Here is a 22,369-nt window from a genome sequence, read left to right on the forward strand (position 1 = left end):
AAGCGACTCAGGAACTGGAACAAGGTCACAACAGGTTTCAGCTTTTTGATTATTATTATTTTATTTTTTTTAAATATCAAATTAAAATGTTTTTTTTTTCTTTTCTGCAAGCATCGAATAAGCCATCTCATTAGTTAGTTAGTTTATAGAGAACCTTGAAATAATTTCATATACTGAAAAAATAAGAAAAAATAAATCATTCATTCATTATTTGTTTTTGTGATGAAAACGTGAATAGAAATATTGAATAATCTATTTATTTTTTGCTGTTTAAGCTTACAGTAAATACACAGCAAAGTCCTCGCACAATGTGGGAGCTGCTGACGCGCTCTTGCCGCTTGGTCAAAGGCGGAATTTGAACCACAGACACCAATAACTCACATACCTACCAAGGCCTCACAACATTGATCACGGAAAATGTATTTATTATATGTTAATGTCTTCAGATGATACAGTTCAATGTATCACGTACTGGTAAACATTGAATCATTTCATATAAGGAGACTGTACAAATTATTAGAAATACATTTGAAATACTGGTATTACAAGTTATAATGCATATCAGTTACAGTCATATTTAAGGGTTTTTACTTTATAAAGTACAAAGAATCACCAAACATAAAACAGTGGTTAAGAAACTGTCAGTAGATCAGTAAAACGCTACGAACCATGTGGCTTCACATAATTATGGCGAAAGTCTTGGCATGCAAAACTGATCTGGCCTACGGATCTCTGCACAAACACAACTGCAAAATCCAGTGTTGTCATATTCCTTCAAGAAAAACCAGCACCATAGGATTTAACAGGCTCACTGCAGCAGTTGAACATTACAATTAACTGGACGGTTTTGCACAAAACGTTGCATTGGCGCCAACATCACCTGTGCTTGATGAGAACACTTCTGAGGCTGAAGCATTACTACGAGTGTATTACTTTGTTTGAGCACAAGGGGGCATTAAAAAAAACCTTCACTGTTGACATGATGTTCATTTTAACATGGTAATCACATTAACAAAAACTCTCAATAGCTTATTTTGAGACATTCTGCCTGATATTTTTGTGTTTTTATGTGTTAGGTATGAATATCAGCGTCACAGTTTGCAACTACAGTAAAAACAATGCCACATGTAACCTGTACTAAAAAGGTGCATGACGTTAAAAGGGATTATTATAGTGATGTATTCCCAGTTGTATTGCTTGTTTACGTGACATGTGTTTCTACACCTTTGGCATTTGGTCAAGTGCAGCAGATGTCAGTTGTGAGAGAATGCCACACAGTAATGTCTTACATGTTTAAATACATGTTAAACAGGAAAATAAAATGAGTAGTTTCAAAGATTCACATTTCGTAGTTATTTAATAATTACTGTTTTTCGGCAACACCGTCTTATAGTTCCCTTAAAAGCAGGAACAAAATAATGTTGAAGACTCAGTAGTCCGCGGTAGATACTTGTGTCTGTCAATGTATATAATCTAGAAAAAGGTTTAGATACCCTGCATTAGTGGATGACATCCTACAGGCTGTGCTGTGATGCCCCCTGTGGTTTCTACCTGAAGTCTATTTCCAGGACACTCCTCTCTGTCCTTTTGGCTCCTTTTTTCATGCCACCAACATTAATCATAAGCCCTTGTTGTAGGTCACCACCTTGCATCCTGTTGCCATGGCGATCTCCGGCTCCAAGAGAGAAACCTCAATCTGGAGGGAAAAAAGTAGAAAAGAGTGAAAATAAAATTTTATCTCGACTTGTCTGTGAGGTCATTAGAGGTGCCATATTAAAACTGATATTAAAATTCACTGCGTCCGTGCATTGTCTGTGTCTCCCATCCTGTAAGTGAACACCTTAGGAGTTGAAAAATACATTTTATTGTCTGCACTTGTGTGCTGAAAATGCTGCACTGTAAATCTGTCATTTGTCATAAAGGGCACAAACTACCCAAAATAATGCATCTGTAAGCAGTGCAATAGAAGTCTATCTTTTACTTCAGTGCTCAGCCTTTGTGATGTCATACTGACACCCTCCCATGGTAGTGACCACCCCCAGCCAGATGTTGGCTCTACCCTCTGAAACAACCTTGTTTTAGTCTCCTTCCACACAGAGAAAGGTCCCTACAACACATGCATAAAGTTGTTTTTTTTTTTTTAGAATAGCTGATCAGGTGAGGCTCCTCCCTCGATGCCTGTGTTTGCAACTAGAGCTCTGAAAATGTGTGCATATGTGTGTAACATGGGCCATGTCAGGCTAGAAACAAATTTGAATGGCACGGGAGAGAAGACTAATTTCGAAAAGGCACAACGTGAGCACATGCGCGGAAAGGCTGTGTAACTGGTGTATAAGTAATGCGATTCATCTTTCCCAGCTGCTCCCCGCGCCATCTGCTGTGCAAATCGGCAGCGTTGGGAGGTCAGCCGGAGCGAAGCCGCACTGTACCTGAGACATCTGGGGGAAGAGGCTGATGGCCACAGGCAGCGAGAGGGCGAAGGTGGCCAGGCACACGGTGCTGTGGATGGGCAGCATCAGTCTGCGGTTGCTCCGCAGGAACTGCAGCCTGCGCCAGTCGAGAGAGGGATAAAAGGGGAGACGTCAGCTTTGTGTGTGGACGCGTCCCCGGTGACTGGTGCGAGTTATTTTTGGAGCTGGAGGCAGAGGAAACGTGTTTGGATTTGGAGAGGTAGCAGTTGGGGGTTTTTTTTTGTTTTTTTTTAGCAGGTTCAGAGAATCATCCTGAATCTGTGATCAGGGTTTGATGCTTTCTGCTGTCGTGCAGCAAACACAATGATACTGATTAGTCTGTAAAAACACATTATCAACTTCCTGGCTTAATAGTCCAAGTCATTTTTGACAAATTGAGTTTTGTTCTTTGTGTTTAATAAGGAAGACTTAAAAAAAAAAATGAAGGATGCCATTATTTTGTAAGGGTGTCGATAAATCTACAATATTCCATTTTCAATATTCATTATTTCAAGTTACTTTTTTCATGTTATTTTTGCATACAACTTATACCTAGAACTTGTATTTTCATTGTGGACTCTAGTAAAGCTGCTAGTTGCATGATTGTTAGACTGACCGGCTAGCGTCACTTTAATTTACATTTCATTCAAAATATGTCCCTCATGGCAACCATTCTTGACAGCAAACAAACGACGGCTTATGCGCTTCACACCATTCAATGGAAACGCCTGCAAATCGCAATTGCACTTTGTCGAAATTTTAGAAATGTCGCTTTTATTTTGCGAAAAAACAAACTGTCATGGAAACGCAGCTGGTAGAAGTCATTGTCACTTGCAGGCACCAGCGTATTTCTGTACTGACCTCTCCAGGTAGGACATGATGATGGGGGGCAGCACAAAGATGGGCATGGGCAGAATGACGCGTGTGAAGGCCGTCTCCGTGATGGCCTGGGGAAACATTGTGCACACACTTCACCTCCAGCACAGCAGTAAGTCTCACTTCACTTTCTCTGTCACCAGGTCAGACGGATGTCAGTTTTACAGGAGCCGAGCATGAAATAAATATGTTTTCAAAACAACAGTTATAAATGAAAAACTTCAGCGGCGGGTGTGAGAGCACTTAGCAACCACACGTGGGAGGCTACTCACGTGTCTTGCAGCGATTTTGGAGGATCCCACCACATTCCCGTCGTCGTCCAACACGTCGATGCCCTCGGACAGCTCCGTGTGTCTCATCAAGCCCACGTTACAGATGTTTGCTGTGGCTTTAAGAATAAAAACAAGCGGCTTCTACAATTTGATACATCTTCACAGAAAAAAAGAGGAGAAAATCTGCCATGGAAGACAAGAGTGTATTTCCAGGCAACTTAGGGGCAGATTTTTTTGAAACAGACGACTGAGGAGAGTTTTTCGGAAAAAAAAAAGAAGTGCAGTTTCAGTGAAAATGGTGGCTTTGTGTAAACGCAAGGCCGTACCGACTCAATATTGCTGCGTTTTCAGATAAACCTATCTTCGTGTAAACGGGCCCTTATTTCTGAGTGCATAAATATTTACCAAAGACAGCACCATCACACTGACTCCTTTGAAAACCTACCTACAGCTGGGAAGGGGACGAATCTCTGTATTATCATTCTGGTGGCAGGACTCAGCTTGTTGGCCTTCTGAATGAGCAGATTCAGCCCAACCTAGAAGCAAGGCACATTCAATTATTGAGAAAGCCTCCGTTTTTCTGCGTGAAGGCCAAAAAAGGAAACACAGCATCTTAAATGTACTAGCTCTGCTCCCTTTTCTGAAAACGTTGCAATGAAAATTGAGTGAAGTTGAAATAAAACGCGCTGATGTTGCTGAATGACAAACATACTCACTGCAAGTGACACGGCGCTGGTCACAGCTCCGACGTAGCCCTGCAGAAACTTGGACGTTGGCGTCGGCTGAGCCGGGAGAAAAGTTCATAATGGAAAACTCAACATGTCAGCCCAAATACAAAACATTCTGATTTTACTTCACATTATCAGAGTTTTCCAAATAAATGCTGACCTGGGCGTGCAGCCAGTGATGGACCTGGACTGATCAGTGCCATCCACACTAGTAACTGTCTCGCTCATTCATGTTTCAGCAAATATATATTTTCATCAGCACTTTTTTTTTTTTTTTTTTAAAGAAGAAATGAATACTAAACTCATCTACTGTTTGCCTGTTATGAGAGTTTAATCTAATTAAAACGATTGGAACTGGAAGCCAATAGAAACCTTTGCTTTTTCACTGTTGAGCACAGCCTGAACTGAGCTCTGCCAATGGAACAAGTTGTACCGGCAGTGTTCTGCTGCTAGTGTCCTTGTCATGCAGAATCTAATAGTGAAAGGGCAGATTTCCACAGTCTGTCAGTTTGTTTCTCCTTCAAGTTATTCTACTATTAATTCCGTTTCCTGGGAAAAGACGGCCCATCAAATTTTGTACCAGCCAACCAAAAATACAATTTCTGCAAAATCAACCAAAAAAACTAAACTGAAAAAAACAAAACAACAGTCTGGATGTGGATTGAATAAAGCTCGAACAAAGCCTGCAAAAATCTTCCCAGTGTGAAGCTCATTTACCTTTGTGGCATTGCGGTTTGCGTAATTCACACAGGCATTATGACTCTGGTTCAGCCACTGCCGAGAAGAAGAAATGGGGAAGGAATAAATTGTTGAAGAAATAGCAACAGAGGAGAGGATGTGTGAGGGGGTAGGAGTGAGAGAGGCGGGGAGTGTGAACAAGGCAGAAACCAGTTTTCTGTTCATGTCAAGATCTGCTCTCTGTAAGGCCACAATGTACAGAAAAATGCAATGGTTTAACAATGAGTGGCCATACTGTACCTGCCATATAATGGTAGACACCACTGTCTGATTTGGGAGGAGGAGGCCGATGACCTAAATGAGACCAGGGAATAGGAACTTATTTTGGCTCAAAATAAGTCAAAGTCTCATTTCATCCGCCCCCAAATACAATGTGTAAAAAAAAAGGGACGTCTACACATCCGGCTAAAGCCCAGTGAAATGTGTGGCAAGAACGATGCATGATCTCCATATGAAACTTACAATCGGAGTTCCAAATGGTACATAACCTGCACGAGCCAAGAGATGGTGGTTAAATGCAGAAAGGACAGAACGACTGATGGGGGGGGATAAAAAATCAAACTGAGAGAAAAGCGGAATTTTCAGCCGCAAAGATCTTCATCTGAGCTCGTACCTGACATTCGAAATGGCATGAAGATCTTCTCTCCTGTGTCGGGGTGAATGATGGCCTGTGTGCACAGAGCGTGACATCATCCCCATGATGTCAGGAGGCCACAGGCTGCAGGTGTAATTAGAACCCCGGCAGAAATGCCGCGGCCAACCACTTACCTGCTTGATCTTCTGGGCTTTCCACAGCTGCACGGGCAGAGAAACGCTTTTAGCGACTTTTTCCAAATGACCTCAGTTCTCTCCGTCACCAGGGGGGACTCACCTGATGGTCTGAGACTCCGGGTGGGAGCTTCCCATCTTTGTAATCATCCAGCAGCTTGATGCTCGCTTTCAACTCTGTCTGTAAGAAAGTGGAGTGGAGAGGAGAAATTGTCTTTTATGAAATAAAAAACAATCATTCTAATTATCTTAAGAAAAATGTACGTGGATCTTTAGAAAAGAAACACAAATTAATTAGAAACAGTCTTTGTGACAACTTGTTACAAAGAATGAATGAATGAATGAATGAATGAATAAATGAATGGTATAAGCGCATTTCTTCAAGGAACCGTTAAAATCTTTGCTGATCAAATATTTTAAATGATTAAAATTAAAATTCTGACTTTTGCACTGTTGGCTGAAAATAATCCATCCATTGGTAGATGTTTAGGAAAGCAGGACTAGATATGATCAAATGATATTTGCCAAACTGGAATTCGACCATGTGAAGTTATGCGCTCGCACGTGCGCAGCAACACAAACAACCTTCAGGGTCCGCGCATCTCTGAGCGACACGCGCGCACAGTGTCGCAGTGGGAGGGGTTTACCTCGGACACAAACAGGGTGCTGGGGTCGATGATGTCAACGAAGTGTCTCAGACGGCCGAGGAAGCAACCCTGCAAAAAGACCACGTATTTACAACTCACTCGACGTGTTTTCAATCATCAGCCTTCAGCACAGTGGCATCTTCTATTATGTACATTGCATTTCATCATTCAGCACAACATTGATGTCAAATGTGTATAAATTCGTAAAAGCATTTATTTTATGACTCACTGAAACTTTCCAAAAAAAAGTTTTTTTTTTTTAATAATGATAAAAAAAGATTTCATTTAAATACCCTTGCACTCTCTCTCCCTCCCTCACTCACTCCATCTCTCTCTCCCTCTCTCTCTCTCACTCACTCCCTCTCTCTCTCTCCATCTCTCTCTCCCTCTCTCTCTCCATCTCTCCCTCTCTCTCTCTCTCCATCTCTCTCTCTCTCTCTCTCTCACTCCCTCTCTCTCTCTCCATCTCTCTCTCCCTCTCTCTCTCCATCTCTCTCTCTCTCTCTCTCACTCCCTCTCTCGCACTCTCTCTCTCTCTCACTCCCTCTCTCTCTCTCGCACTCTCTCTCTCTCTCTCTCTCTCTCTCTCTCTCCCTCCCCCTCTCACTCTCTCTCCCCTGGTAGAGCTGCCGGTCAAGCACTCCCTCTCTCCTTCCATTGTGTTAACCGTCCCCAGCAGCATGCCAATAGACGTGTGAGCATGTGTGTGTGCGTGTGTGTGTGTGTGTTTGTGTGTGTGTGTTTTTGTGTGCGTGTTTGTGTGCCAACCATGTGAAAAGGGCCCAGCAGCACTTTGAGCCAAAAGACTCTTTGGCAAAGCAGATGGGCATAGAGGGGGAAAAAAAAAACCAAGCATGGCAACTTCACTCACATTCCCCCTTCAGAGACATTTATCAGTTATGAATGCCTGGAGGGGGGGAAAACACACACACAGTGGAACCAACATGTCCACATTTTAATGATCTGCTTAGCAGTCAGACGGGAGAGAACTGACAAGGAGGCGACGTGTCTTCCTCCTGAAGTGAAAACCTGCTACATCTGTGACATTTCTGCGATTCGCTCCCCGTCTCCACCCCTTCCTCCTCCTCTTCTTCCTCCTCCGACAGGCCGTATGTGCCGCAGCGCCGTTTCGTAAGCGTCGGGGCAGGAGGAGACGGGATGCACGTGAGGAGCAGCTTTAATTATGCATGAGTCTGGGCTCCCTGGAGAGACGGCAACAAGGCGCAGACGGCTGCGCGCTCACTCAAGGACTGGCCTCGTTTTGACGCAAGGAAGCGAAAGTGTTACATCGCCTTCGCCGACCCCGACGCCGAGCTCAGGTTTGGAGGACGACAGGATGGAAAAAGGAAGGAAAAAAAAAAGGGTTCAGTAGGGGAAGATGCCGGAGCGGGGGAGAAGTGCGACACGTCAGGAATAGAAATGCGGAGCCGGGGTCAATCTGTGTGGCTTTTCCTCTTCTTCTTCTTCTTCCTCCTTTTGCTTCTGCACGTTGATGCATCTCCGCAGGGCTCAGCAGTGGCGTTTGTGGTTGTTCTGTGCCTTCAGCGTTTTGTTGCCGCGACTGTTTTATATCCCTGCCGTTATTTTTGCACCATCCTGATGTTTGTTTCACATCCTCTGAATATTTTGCTGGAGATTTTTTGGCCTTTTGCAGATTCAGGTGGTTCAATTCACTTTCCGAATCCCGAAGATCCATCCATCCATTTTCTTCAATCATGTATGCTTTCAAAAAAAAAAAATCAGCCTCTTTTGATGTCACAAAGGGCACTCACAACTCTCACCACTTCGAGCCAGCTGTTAGCTCCACCCTCTGAGACACAGGGCTAAATACGCTTTTTTTTTTTTTTTTGCAGACCTTTTATGTATTTTTTATGTTTTGCATCCTGAGGTTTTTCCACTGGAGCCCAGACTGGCCTCACATTGCAATGTTCAAGTTGTCAATTATTTTACCTCAACGATGAAAATGAAGTAATACCCCATTGAGTGCTGCAGCAGATCTTTGTATCACTTAGAGGCCCGTTCTAAGTGTGAATGAATTCCCAACCTGATACATTGACTGCAAACATGGCCTGAGAGGCCCAACGATGACCTCTGACCACCGCTGAGCCTGGAGCTGCAGCGGGAATGTTAGGTTCAGCTATTTTATTCACACGTTTGGGTTTTTGTTTTTTGCTTTTTTTAGATAACATATTTGAGGTTGCTCACAGCAGTTGACTTATTTCACTACCTGCACACGGACTTCACACCAACGCAACATTCTGAAGTTAATGATCCACTACGGAGCACCACACACTGCAGCTTCTCTGAAAACGAAGCCTTGGAAGTTTAACCAGTGGTTCAGTTACAATGTGACCACATGGCCACACGGCGTGAAGGTCACATAATCTCCCAGCGCTGCATGCAAATTCATTTCTGAGGATGGAAAATGGACTAATGATCTGCAGATAAGGAGTGACATCTAATTAAATTGGACTCCAGGCGCATTAACAACAGTCTGCAGAAAAGAGGTTTAGTTCCTGAATCAAAAATTAGGGAAAACACGGCACCAAAAATATGAAACTACAGGAACAGATGTTTTCATTTACAAATAACAAAAAGCAGCATATTTACCCCTGCGTTCATAGCCTTCAGCTAAAACACTCGGCTTTATCATCTTCCTTTATGATGCTTTGTTGGCCCTTCCACATATTTGGAAGGGGACAACAAGAACACGACAGTCTGAGAGGAAGGAACAGAAACTTGCTGATGTGAACTGACGTTTACTGCAGTTTCACCTTCCAATGTTCTTCCCCCCATAAGATGATCTACAACATGAAGATATTCTTGTCAGAGCGATACCGCAAAACTGATGACACCATTAAGTGCCTACGCCTTTGGGTTAATGATCCAACATTACACCTATTTTGAGATTTTTAATTTTCATCTCACGCTCCAGTGATGCGGCCTCGCACAATTAATTACAGTATAGATCTCCAAGAGGAGGAAAAAACAGCATGTTTAGCTGAAACTGCTTGCTTTTTGGACCTTGCACCTGTCTGGGAGGAGACAAAAACAAGGGTGGAGAGAAGTCTGATTTCTGGAGAGTTCATTGACATCCTGAAGATGCATTAAATGGTTTGAAACGGAGGCGGGGCGGGGTGCATTTGTCAAAACAAGGTGCCTTTATAATAGTGTCATAGCAGAAAAACAAAGGAGAATCACAAGCAGCTATAATAGTAAAAAAAAAAAAAAAAAAAAAGTTACAGAAAAAATATTTTTTTTTAAAAATATATATATATTAAAAATAATAATAATGACATGATAATGAATTAATTAATTAAAGTGTTCAAATTAAAACCATTGTAATAACAGTACTGCCACCGTTTAGGTCTCCATGTGACCTCTCACAGCTGACACAGACACTGTGACAGGATCCGCGGTAACCCTTGGCCGAATTAACGCATCCCACTGTGAAGTTCTCCAACCGCTGAAAGTTGCACCGGTTCCGAAACAAAAGAATCGGGTCGTCATCGCTCATCAAAGCAACTTTGTCCGTCATTAAAAGTGGCAGCATCCGGACGATCCGGCACGGAGGGGGAGCGGGGCGGAGGATGCCCCCCCCCCCCCCACACACACACACACACACACACACACACACACACACCGAGTGCGTGAGAAAAACACGCCAAGTGTCACTGATGCATGATGAAAAATCCGAGCCTACCTGGTCGTAACGCGGTCTCCCGAGCCGGAAAGCGGGACACGCTGCAGATTCCGCCATGACACCCCAACTGTTTATTTATTAATGAAGTGAATCATGAGCAGATTTCCAAGTGGACTGAACTACACGCAGCGCCGAGCGGCCAACTAGTGAGAGTGATCGCGGAGGCAGGCGGAGAGCCGCTGCGGGGGCTGCCGGGAAGTGGAGTCCCAGCACTTGACTCGACGCTGGCAAGGTTGACGCGCATGACTACACATCCCGATTAATCGATCAGGTGGGGGAATGTTGCATAAGCGTTCGCATTGATCTTGGCTGAGATAACAGTTGATGGTGCGGTCGATAGGGAGTCCCGGTCCGTCCACTTCAACACCACCACCACCACCACCACCATCACCATCATGTGCAGAGGTGTGGTCTTATCTTTTCTCACCCAACTGGATCATTTTCCTTTGTTTGGATCTCGCCATGATTAGAAATTTCTACAAGTTCAAAGTCCTCTTGTTTTGGACCCACAAGTTCCCAGAAACAATGGGGAATCTAATAGCAAGGACACGTCACTGTTGCACTAACCTAAGTGGAAACGGGAACATTTCAAACTGGGCAACTGTGAAATCGCTTTTGCTGAATACTTCCAAGGTGCATCCCATCAGGTTTGATTTCTTTGCTTTTCACATCACATAACTGTTTTGAAGAATAAGAGGAAGAGTAATTTGTATACAAAAACACCTTAGAATAGAGATTACTAGACTGTTATTAGCTACAGAAATTAAACAACCTAAAATCTCATAGTAATTGCAAGGTCAGAATGGTTTTTGTGCTGAACCAACAGATCTCATCTTAGACTACATGCAACAAACAGCGCACTCCTGTGGGGAGAACCAGGCTCTACAAGTAAGAATACATAAAAGAAAAAAAAAAAACAGCTTAACACTAATGTGCAATTTATTTCAGAACAGTACAGTACTGCGGTCTTGGAAAGCATTGCAAGTGGCTACAGTGACATGTGAGAATGGCGTCATCGTAAAGTAATTATTCTAAGTTACTACTGCATTGACTTCATTACTGCATTTATATGGTGTGACTTCTACAATTAATTGGTGCCATTTCATCAAAAGTTGCATAAACAGACATAAAAAAATTAAATAATACATTATTTATTTATCATATAATATAAATGACTTACATAACATAAACTCTGCGTGACTAAAAATGATTACCTTCACAGCGCATTATTTATTTGTATTATCCTGTTGTAATGCCTGGCATTGTGACATTAAATCTACTAGCAGGGATTTCCTGATGCCTGCACAATGTTTTACTCAATGCAAGTGTGGAAGCTGAGCAAAGTGGCTCCTATAATTGAAATTTAAAGCAACAGCAACGTTAGATGACTCCCTTAATAGTGCATAAAATAACATTTTGCATTCACTTTAATAGAAGCTCTTTTTCATAAAGTGATGTGCTGTACTTTTTTGTTCGTGCCATACTGGAACAGGAACCTGCATGCATGTTGGGTAACTATCGCGTCTACATCAACAAGGCAGTAATCAGCAGTGAGACGACCTGGAAGATTTGTTCAGCTGTCTGTATCCCTTTACTTATGCACAGAAATACTGCATTACAGCAACACTGTTCTGTTTTTTTTCTTTTTGAACTAATAATGTAAAAAACAACTTATTTTTATAGGTATAACTGGGACAATGGTAATCTATATACCATAAAAACAATGCCCTCAGCTAGTGTGCTACTGGTCTGTATAACTCTGGTTGCCTGCCCAGCAGCCAAGCTTGGCTAGTGTCTCTCCTTTACTTTCTTGCTTCCTCTTTCGTTCCCTGCTCACTGGCCGTTACACACACAATGGCAGCAGGTGCCAAAGAAACCAAAGAGGACAAAACCAGACAAGGCCAGAAAGACTATCCAATCAAGGGACAGAACATGCTGGTTCTTGTTCCTCCTGGGCAGACAGCTGAATTTATACAGTCCTATAAAGGCCAGCAAGGGGGGTGCCGTATCTCTCCATTAAAAGTCAATGAATCACAAGAATGATGTTGACACTATAATTTTAGGAAGAAAAACAACAGTGTTGCTTTAATGCAAACCATGTGCAACACACCGTTGACTGTTATCACTTGTGCCTTTGGCGCACTTGGAGCAAGGTGGGCGTCTGCTCCATGATCCGCAGTAAAAGATTGTCGATGTAGTCCTCCAGGTCCCGAACCTGCAGCTTGACCTTTTTCAGCTCGGCCTCACACTTCCTCAGCTGTGTCTGCTGCTGCTCGTAGGCCACCTGCTGCTTCTGCGTGTCCATCTCCTGCTGCAGCAGCAGGGAGATCAGCTCCATGTTTGTCAGGTGCTGGTACTGTGCCGAGCGTTTTGCAATCTCCTCCTGCGGCAGAGGGAAATGAACAGTGAGGATGTAAAAATACCAGGTGAAACACTGTATGTCAATATGTCCTTCAGTGGGAAGACTTTGTTTTTAGAAAGGGACCTATTGTGCATTTTGAGGTGATAACCGCATACTGTGAAGACATGGACTTGCATTTATTAGATAATTTCTTTCACAGAAAAATAATTCACTCTTATCTTCCACTCCTCGGGGCTCCTAGAGACAAAAGTGTTATAGAAGCAGAGCAACATGCAGATGAAAACTCTGATCTAGGCCAGAAAATTAGGTCAGACTGAAGAAAAGTCACTGGATCAGCATTTGTCTCTGCAGTGTTAAATGCAACCTCAGAATAACAGGGAGCTAGCAGATGTAGCAACTCCATGTTTTGATGCAGCAGTTAAGCAGTTAAGTGAGACCTATTATATAATGTAATCGAGCCAAATCTGCAAATGAAAAATAATAAAGACACGACTACTAAATGTTTAAAAACTATGATTCTTATCAACCAATACAGAGATGGCAAGACTTTATGAGGTTCAAGAGAGGGAGACCTGATTCTTCTCAGTTTCTGCTGCAGCCTGGCTTGCCATGCGTCCAGGGTTGATGGTTGACTTTAGCTTCTCCAGCACCGAACGACCCTCTTTCTTCTCTGGCTGGCTAGAGGTTAAAGGCTTCACTGGATGAGGTCTGCGGAGCCAAGAGTTTAGCACTAGTATGTTCACTCAAAGCAGTCATGCACATTATGCAGTGTTCATCGGCAGTTAAAAGAGAACTTTTCACACACTCGTCCACATTCAACACATTGAAACACATCCAAACCTGGAGCAGATTGATTTGTACAAGAAACTGAGGTCATCTTAATGGCAAGAGGGGATGGCTTGAACTTAAGAAGGAAGGAAAGTGAATGTTTTGACAGAATATTTGAATAATAGCAGCTTCATCTGGGGACACGGCTTTAACCTTGCAAGGTAAATCAATCACTGAAATTTCAAGTCTCAAGTTTTCTCAGATCCATCTTGAAATGCTCCAATATCTTCAGTCATAATATAACTGAACCAATCAGTGCTCTTGCAGGTAGAAAGAGGCAGGAGCAATGACCAGGGTTTACCTGCTGCACAAACAATAAATGAAAAGTTCACATTGAAATGTGAAATAAAGACAGCAGCTTGGTGAAAAATTCTACTCTGGCATGTCGAAGTATGTACAAAATATCTCAGAAAATTATCTCAGGAAATAAATGATTTGTCTTTTCGGGAAACTGTCAATCATTGGACCCTTGAATAATAACTGTGAATTGTCAGTTTGTATTTGAAAAAAAACTTTCTTTCTATCTTCTAGTTCCATTGTCTTGTTCTTCTAAGAAAATTAACATAGATTTTGTTTAGAACACCTGGTTTTCAGAATCGATCTAATCTAAAGTACCTTAATGTAGAGGCAGATCAGAGTACTAAAAATGCAGTAAAAAAAAAAAAAATGAGATGGGTAACGTAAAATTGAGGCAAAGCCAAGAACAGTGCAGAACTTGAAACATCCCAAAAGCAAAAATCTCAAGCATCAGTGCATTCATCAATAACCAAGCCAGGCCAACAGCAGCAGACAAAGCAAACAACAAAGAAAAAAAGAACATAATTGGTGCCGTTTTTAATGTGTGTAAGTAGGTCATTTAAGTCCACCACAAATTTCTCTCTCTCTCTTTTTTTTTTTAAATCAACCTACTCGTCATTCTCACCTGCTCTCCTGATGGGGCAGGTTGCTAGCTGGCTGTGTCTTCTCTGGCAAAAGTGAGTGCTGTGCATCGACCAGGGGCAGGTCAGTGTTGGAGATGATGGAGGTGGTGGTGGTGCAGGGGGCCACTGCAAGAGTAGTGCTGGCCCCGTCACTGGGCCCCGCACTTGAGTGATTTACGGAGGGGTTACAAGGAAGGGAAGTCTGTTGCGAAGCGTGCGCACTAGCGGAGTCGGGGGGTGCACAACTGACGGAACACGAGGACAGTTCAGGCGCTCTAAAAGATGGTTCCATCTTTGAAGCAGGTTTAAAGTTTGGAGCTACTTTTGCATGAAGGTCCTCAAAAGTGATTACCGATGTTTGTACCAACTTACTTTTTTCTGAGATAAAAGGCAATGGATTGTCAGGTGAGCATACATCTGCTTTCACGTTGGACTCGTCCCGAAGCGTTTGACTTTTGTTGAGGCTGCTTTCGTGTAAATCTGTCGGTTGGTTTGAAATCATCAGGGTATACAGAGCAGATTTGGTAGGTTGGTACGACAGCGGTCCTTCACTAGCACCTGAAATGTTTTGGACGAGTGACAAGAGCTGTTCAAACTCTCTCTCACCACTCTTGCTTTGGTTGTTCGGACTGCCGGTGTTGCTTCGCACTCCTTTCGGTCTGAGACGGGCACTGACCACGCCAGAAAATGACCCAGTCTGATTATAGGTGCATATTTTACCTTGTGGGTTTCCATTGTCATCAAACTCCTTCTGAGTGGTTTTCTGAGTGTTGTTAAAATCAACAGGACATTTCACAATTCCACTGGATTCGAGACACATTGGGTTGGGAGTTTGGGTGGGCAAACAGTCTGTTTCTCGACGGTTCAAGTGCAACATACCATCGTTTGGCTCACGTGGACAGTTTTGGCCGTTGTCCTGGAAAGCCGGGGTGAGTTTGTTGGATGAGGCGGTTATCTCAAAAGAAGAGTTTGTTTCTGGTATGTAGGTGTCCTTCAATGTGAAGATACCCTGAGGCGTCTGTGCGTGGTAAGAACCCATGCGTAAATCTTCTGATGACTTCGGAAGAGTCACACTCAAACTTTCAATACTTTGAAGGGTATCGACTGCTTCAGACTGGGAGGAACCATCCGAATCAATGAAACTAAAGTCTGAAGTACTTGTGTTTAAACGTAAATCTCCTGGGGTTGGTGGGAGTGAGGCATTTTGAACACACATGGGCTCAGGTGAAGCAGACTTATGATCTTCTGTTTGTGTGGTTGAAACATTCGGTTTTGAGGGACTGACTGGCAAATCCAAAAGATCTGCAACAGACAGATGGTTGTCAAGTAAAAATTTAGGTCCTGGGTTTGTAGGCGTTAACTTACTTGTGGGCCTGTTTTCTGCATTTAGCGAAAAGTTAAAGTTTGCTGTGGGTTGTTTAAAGTTTCCTCTGCACACACGTCCGTATAGGTCTTGCTCAAAGAGCATTCCTCCCCAGCAGTCTGCTACATCTTCCAGAGGTTCATATCTGAACTTTTTTAAAGTTTCCTCTGACAGAAATCCAGAAGAATTCATGTTTGCGTAGAGCTGGGAGTCAGAGGCCTTGTTTCTTGTGTGAGGACCCCAAGCTATGTTGTTCCTTTCTACTTCTCTTCCATGTTGCAGCGAAGCCACACCTGTCTGTGAGAGCAGGTAGGCTTCTTTATGAACAGCGAGTTCTTGACCTCTGTGAAGCCAGCCATCTGAGAAAACATCATTCCCCGGGGTTCTTACAACTCTCCTCGGAGGCAAAGGTGGAGGATCTTCTTTACAAAGCTTTTGTGCAGTTGGGCATCTCTGTCCATAACATGAATTCAGACTCATTTTCTGTTCTCTCTGAGGACGATGACATTTCGGCGAGTTGAATCTGATGGAGGCGAAGGCGTCAAACGAGTCTTCCCAGTCATCTGTCTCTGACATGGAGCGAGGCACAGAGTCTTTAGGGGAGCTATGAGTTGCTGCCCTGGGTAGCAAAGCCGGGAGAGATATCTGCCTAGCTACTGGCCTAGGTCGCTCCCGTGCTATTGAAGCCACATTTGAAGAACCAGTGTGGTAAACAGGGCTGAGTGTGCAGGACTTAGAGGGCAAGGGAGTATAATTAAAGGGAGAGGAGCCTGAGGAAGGGCAGGGTTCTATGGGAGACCTCTGCAGCTCTTCAGCTATGAGCTCCTCAATAAAGGGATTGCATTGCATGTGATGGGGTAAAGGGTTTAAAGAGGAAGTGGGAGTCGAGGAGGGTGAGGGAGAGGAAATAAAGGGGTTGGCGTGATTGCAGTTGTCCGATGTGTCGTGAGCTGATGGTGAGGCAGAAGAGCTAGGAAGGGGAACAGGAGAGCAAGGAGGGACAGGATGGGATACATCTGAGCTGCTTTCTACCTTAGGAGAAACTTCCAGCCTGTAGAAGAAAATAGGGCACAACAGCTTAGCTTAGTTAACGTTTGCCACTGTTTGCCAAATGGGGAATCTTTTTTTCTAGTAAAAACAGAAAGAAGACAAGCTAATATTCAACAACAAAGTGGGGCATTTCTGTCACCTGGTATTCTGAACTCACATTTGTGGACAACAGACTCTTTAAATTAAAGAAATATGAAAAAGGAGACGCAAACTCAATCAAAAACAAAAGTGAAGCAAGTAAAAAAAAAATCAGCAAAAATATGCAGCCATTTGAGACCTGTGCCAGCGGCAATTCCGTTGAAGAAACTCATACAATCAAACGAGTGATTTTCAACACATCCTCCTTGCAAGGGCATTTTTCTACCACACAGTGATGTTGCATTTCCAATAAAGAAAATCAAACTTGGAAAGAAAATTGAAACGTGCTGTTCATGGTGAATGCAGCATGGGATAACAAAGCAGTGTGGTTGTGAAACGAAACACAATATTTTAGCAAATTAGCAAGCGGCATATCAAACAAGGATTGCAGGACGCCCAGCTGAATACAGACCTCCCAATTTCTCCTGCTGTCTGGCTTAGACAAAAGGATCCCCAACAATGAGAAGCCAAGACAAACCTACCGAAAAACTCACCTCGGTTTGTTCTGGGAATCACCAGAACCAAACCAGCCTCTCAGCCTCCCCTCAGATGATGAAGAAGCCTGGTTAAGATCTGACTTAGCCGGGAGAGAATCACTCCTCCCTCCAGAGAATATTGTCTTTCTTAGTTTCTTCCCTTTGTCAGGTGGCGAGTCAGAGGAGGAGGACACCCCTGGTGCCACCTGCCCAGCCTGACCCTCTGATTGGGTTTGCGAAACTGACGAAGACAAGTCCTGGACTTCCTTGTCTTTCTCCTTGTCCTCTTTCTTTGACTTGTCAAAGGACCAGCGTCGTCCCTCGGTGAAGGAACCTTTGTCCTCACTTTTCCTCGTGAGGTTCTGCAAGGAGCGCGAGAGTGGGGAGCACTTCTCCAGCAGGTCCATCTTGGATGGGTGGGCCACGGAGCTCTTTGGAGAAGAAGGCTCCGAGTCGTACACATGGCTACCATTGATGCACAGGGAAGACTTGGACTGGGTCATGCTCTGACCCTTCAGGGACTCCAGTGCTGGGTTTGGGCGAGAGTAGGCTGTTGTGATCTTACTTGCCTCGTCGCTGAAGGCCCGCTTGTGTTTGAGAACCTTTGTGGTGTGCTGGCTGGTGAGCACTGTTGGGATAAAAATGAAAATAGTCTATTTTTGTAAATACAGCAATACCAAGATCCTGATCCGTTGGTCAGACTAGTCTTTATACTATTTAATATATTTTGGAGACAATAAATCATTGTGATTTTATCATGGACACATTTTCAGAACCAATTAATTTCAAGTATACTATGTGGCAAAATACTGGAATGATGGATGATCTTTAACTGAGTAAACCAACCCTTATTTATCCTCAAACACTTGTCTTCAATATACCCTTTACATTTAGGTCGATTTTTAGATTTGACTGTCTTTAGTGCCACAAAGAGGACTGACTCTTTTGACAGCAACAAGAGTGCAAACCTCACCTTTCTTTGCTAAATCTGCCTCGCCATAGTGAGTGTCCATCCTCACTTTGCTACTGTAGACGGGAGAGCTGGGAGGGTCTGAGAGCAGATCCAGACTGGGTGGTGGCTTATCCCCAGGGATGGAAAACATGCTGCTGTCTGAACCCAGCGAAGAACACGACTGGGTATCAGACGATTTGCGCAGCCTGCCTTTAAAGAAATCTTTCATCTTGCTCTTCTTCTCCATCGTCTCAGTGTCGGGAGGTTCCAAAGGCTCTCCACCCTCCTCCCCGAACGGCTGCCCCGTGGACCCTGAGAGGGCAGCATAGCGCCCCGGCACGATAGCCGAGGAAGACTCCATGTCCCCCCTCTTCCGGCCCGTCACGCGATCCTTGAGCTTGCCAAACACTGAGCGAGGCTTGTCCTTGATGGTGAGGTCGAACATGCTGGCTGTCATGTTGTTGCGAGTGAACTGCACCGTCACTTGCAGTCCACCACGTTCCTTCTCTTTTCTCCCCAACTTAGAGTTCAGCTTGAACCATCTGGAGACACAGAGCAAATGTGAAGGTCGACAAATGGACAAAGTCTGAGTCATAAGTCACTGGTGCGATTAGGCAATACCAGAAGAAGTGCTTTGGTATTTGGCCTGCAGCCAATGATTTGACGGAATGACCTAATGTTTAATAATGTTATTTAGGAAAAATCTACAAACTTTGGCCTGTTTGACATTAATAAAAAAATTATGATTTGTTTATTAGACAAATATTTCTCAGAAATGGACAAAACATACTTTTTAGGAGCTGATGGTTAAACTTGGTCCTGAAACGAAAAGTAGTGTTTCCATTTAATTTGAATGTGACCCAATGTAGCCCCACTACAGCACTTGTTATCATAGCCAGAAAGTACAACTTAACAACTGTAGACTTTTCCCCGCTGTTTTGTTGAAATCAATCTAAAATTTGTTTGATCTGCTGTACAGCTGCCAATCACGTCTTCCAGCAACATGCCAGACGCTGTAAACACAGTGAGCAACACAACTCGACGCCGCACACTGACTCGTGTTTTCCAAATTACTTGAAACCCCCAGATGCACAAACAAGTCTGCTTCACAGGCAGTGCCAGTGGCATTTGGTGTGAATTAGTGAGTTGAACACCTGCAAAGCAGAGTGATTTGTCAAGTTAGAAGTCTCAGTGTGGTTACAATCCCTTACCACTACTAATGGAAAGACTCTTTTCCAATCAAAATGCTTGTTTGTACTGCAGTTTAGATGAAATTATTACCGTCTGGTGTTCGAAACACAAGTCTGTAGCTGTGTGTTTACGTCCCAGACAAGAGGAGCATGGTTTCCTCTAGTCAGTGCTCTCCATATGTTACATAATCTGAAAAAATATCCGCTAGGAGGGACTGGAGAGAAACTTTGAGAAACCGAATGTTTCATAAGCTTTAGAGCTGGAAATCACAGCCTAAACTCTATCCCGCCGTGTGCTTGAGCTGTATAAAGATGTGGGTATTACTTTATGAACCAATGAAATCCCTTTTTTGCTCCTACATCCCAGGATTTGAGTGCACAAGAGAAAGTGTGGTCGAGCCAAAACCAAAACCACAAATTTGGAGGATCTGTGGAGCTGCAAAGGACACGTGTTATATTGCTTTGCTCTGCACTGCTCTGCACTGCTAATGTTAGAACCTGTCGAGCATGTGACCCTGGTGCATCACCTGCAACACAGATGAGGTCTTCAACTGTTCATAACAGTGGCAAATTAGACTTGATTCAGATCCAAACTCTAAAGAAAACAACAATTTAAAAGCAGTTTCTCAGTCATGAGAAAAACTCACAGTTCAACAGCAAATTAGACACAGATTCATTTGTACTAACAGCCTCTATGTAATTTCTAGTTACATAGAACAACCAACTTATGCCAACTCATCTTGTCTCTCAATGCCTGCTCTAAAAACTTAGTGATGCATATGGAGCGTGTCATATTAAAGTAATGCCTTAAACATTGCTTTTGAAGAAATGAAGGAATCTCACAAAAACAGAGAGACTACAAAGTCCAAGAGGTGGTCTGCACATGATAAAATATGGATTCACAGTATGTTTGGCACCCATGTTTTCCAAACTATAGAAAGGAACTTTCTGCTCTCTGCTTGTAAAATAGTTTTGGTGTACCAACCAAAGTGCCCTGTTGGCTCTTTTAACGCTTGGTTTATTTGTTCTTGCAACCATTAAATAATAAATTCAGTCAGGGCTCAAGACCTCAGAGAGCAGACTCCATCACACAACCATCACCTTCCTCACAATGGATTCCATCTTGTCGATATGCAGTGCATTGTGGGAGTTCCCCTCGGACTACAAGTAGCAGACATCATCGGATGTATTTAATGAGCTTCTTTGCACCCATAGTTGAAGATTTAGTGGCTTCCTGGGACAGCATACACACCACACTTACTTTGTTCAAATAGGCTTTTTTCTACTAACAACATACAGTACATTATTGCTGACTGCTGAGATTGACCTGGTGGGGAGATGGAGATAAATCCAGTGGACTTATTTTGATAAAGATCTGGGAAAGAGACCTCAGGAAAATGTTGACAATCAGTTCTTTTAAAAAAAACACACACACAAAAATTCTATCTCATTTAAAGTTAGTATCAGATTTTTTTTTTTCTACCCCAGCTATGCAGCAGTGGTTGGTGTGGGGTGTGACACCGGACAAAAAGTGACTAATATCTCCATTTGGAAAGGTCTTTAGTGCTAAACTTCAATGGTCAAAATCAGAAAAAGCCATCTAGTTTTGCTAAAACAAAAAAGAATTGCCACTACTGCACTATGTGTCACTGCCTCTAAGTCCTCTCTATCTCCTTTAGTGGCTTTCGAGAGCACTTTGCAGCAGTTACTTCTTGCTGTTCTTCTCAGCTGTCACTACTAAAACAAAAGCTGACTGATCTCACAAGACTACAGAATATTCTTTAGAGAGGAGCTTGGCAAGAAGGATGCAAAAGATCTCAAATCTTAGCAGTCCAGCTGCAGTGTGGCAGCAGAATTGAATATTCTATTTAAACGTTTCTTGGAGAAATTCTTGCTGACACATTGTTGGTTACACTTAAGCAATCTCCATGGTAGACAAAAGAAACATGGAACCTACTCATCTCGGGGACACATGCCCTCCTGGAATATCTTATCCAGCGGGATGACGGCCTGCCCGAGGAACACGTCCAGTCCGATCAGCACCCGGTGCATGACGGTCAGCACCAGGTCCCCGCTGCCCGGCGGGTAGGAGCCCCTGCCGCCTTCCTCCAGGATGCCCGGCAGCAGCTCGAAGCAGCACTCCTCGTTCCACTCCGGCACGTCGGCCTTCTCCACCAGCCCGGTGGTGTACTTCTCCTTGCCCACCTGGACGATGGTGTACAGGTAGCGGCTGCCGTGCTTGCCCTTGGTGCGCAGCCCTCTGGCGCGTAGCACGGTGACATTGACGTGCGTGGGCACCCACCGCTGCTCGTCGTCCAGGTCTATGAGGGACATCATCTTGGAGCGCCGCAGGTGAGGCTTTCACTCCTGGACTCCGCTCATCGTCTTTGTGCGACGGTGCAGACAGTAGCAGGAAACGCCTCTTGCTTGCGGACTCTCCGGAACCAGCCGCCGGGATGAAGGAGGGCGGCCTGTGGGGAGGTGTTTACCCGAGGTCAGCGTTCGGACTGCGGGACCAGCGGGCAGCTCCGCATCGATTCATCAAAGCAAGTCAACGGCGGATGATCGGCGTGCCAGGCTGCCACTGCGCGATGACCGGTGCGGGTTGCATCTTCACCGTGTGACCGCAGCGGCGCACCAACACCTCCTCCTCCAGGACGCACCAGTGCGGTGCGGTGCAGCAGCAGCACCACCAGCAGCAGCAGCAGCAGCGTGAGCCGTGCAGTGCCGCAGAATTAAAGAGGAAGTGCCCCACCGAAAAGTCCGACTGAGACGCGCAGACGCTGCAGCACCAGCAGCAGCTCAGGGGCGGTCAGACATGTGAGCAGATTCCAGCAGCAGAGTCTCTCCGCACATGACGCTGCAGAAAAGAAGACGAGCGGCACTGAAGGCTCGGCTGGGGGGGGGG

General features: G+C 44.1%; 2 protein-coding genes across 3 annotated transcripts; both read right to left on the reverse strand.

Moving 5' to 3' along the window:
- Positions 1 to 408: 408 nt before the first annotated feature.
- sfxn5b (sideroflexin 5b) lies at positions 409 to 10,365 on the reverse strand. Its single transcript, XM_076012043.1, has 14 exons — positions 10,183 to 10,365; positions 6,480 to 6,548; positions 5,936 to 6,013; positions 5,833 to 5,859; positions 5,678 to 5,732; positions 5,527 to 5,552; positions 5,305 to 5,358; positions 5,044 to 5,100; positions 4,315 to 4,380; positions 4,044 to 4,134; positions 3,599 to 3,714; positions 3,312 to 3,397; positions 2,430 to 2,547; positions 409 to 1,696 (listed from the first exon to the last, which is right to left on the reverse strand). The coding sequence occupies exons 1-14, from the start codon at positions 10,237 to 10,239 to the stop codon at positions 1,619 to 1,621; spliced, it is 978 nt and encodes a 325-aa protein (XP_075868158.1). The 5' UTR covers positions 10,240 to 10,365; the 3' UTR covers positions 409 to 1,618.
- A 744-nt stretch (positions 10,366 to 11,109) lies between these two features.
- Positions 11,110 to 22,365, reverse strand: rab11fip5b (RAB11 family interacting protein 5b (class I)). Of its 2 annotated transcripts, XM_076012056.1 has the most exons (6): positions 21,419 to 22,365; positions 18,293 to 18,813; positions 17,338 to 17,947; positions 14,295 to 16,706; positions 13,117 to 13,252; positions 11,110 to 12,565 (listed from the first exon to the last, which is right to left on the reverse strand). In XM_076012056.1, the coding sequence occupies exons 1-6, from the start codon at positions 21,796 to 21,798 to the stop codon at positions 12,305 to 12,307; spliced, it is 4,320 nt and encodes a 1,439-aa protein (XP_075868171.1). In that variant the 5' UTR covers positions 21,799 to 22,365; the 3' UTR covers positions 11,110 to 12,304. The 2 variants fall into 2 exon arrangements, with proteins under 2 accessions (XP_075868171.1, XP_075868180.1); XM_076012065.1 differs by lacking the exon at positions 14,295 to 16,706.
- Positions 22,366 to 22,369: the final 4 nt, after the last annotated feature.

Source organism: Nelusetta ayraudi, unplaced genomic scaffold (assembly GCF_046127955.1).
Source record: "Nelusetta ayraudi isolate G7.1 ecotype Tasmania unplaced genomic scaffold, CSIRO-AGI_Nayr_v1 ptg000005l, whole genome shotgun sequence".
Classification (NCBI taxonomy): Eukaryota; Metazoa; Chordata; class Actinopteri; order Tetraodontiformes; family Monacanthidae; genus Nelusetta; species Nelusetta ayraudi.

What these genes read in the sequence shown, in the direction of transcription:
- sfxn5b (XM_076012043.1), bottom strand. Translation starts at nt 10,239, where the DNA reads ATGGCGGAATCTGCAGCGTGTCCCGCTTTCCGGCTCGGGAGACCGCGT. An exon ending in AAGCCCAGAAGATCAAGCAG is followed by an intron (nt 5,733 to 5,832) that starts GTAAGTGGTTGG and finishes CTGTGCACACAG; the next exon opens with GCCATCATTCACCCCGACAC. An exon ending in CGTCCCCTTCCCAGCTGTAG is followed by an intron (nt 3,715 to 4,043) that starts GTAGGTTTTCAA and finishes TTATTCTTAAAG; the next exon opens with CCACAGCAAACATCTGTAAC.
- rab11fip5b (XM_076012056.1), bottom strand. Translation starts at nt 21,798, where the DNA reads ATGATGTCCCTCATAGACCTGGACGACGAGCAGCGGTGGGTGCCCACG. An exon ending in GGCATGTGTCCCCGAGATGA is followed by an intron (nt 18,814 to 21,418) that starts GTAGGTTCCATG and finishes CTGTGTCTCCAG; the next exon opens with ATGGTTCAAGCTGAACTCTA. An exon ending in CAGAAACTGAGAAGAATCAG is followed by an intron (nt 12,566 to 13,116) that starts GTCTCCCTCTCT and finishes CCTCTGCCGCAG; the next exon opens with GAGGAGATTGCAAAACGCTC.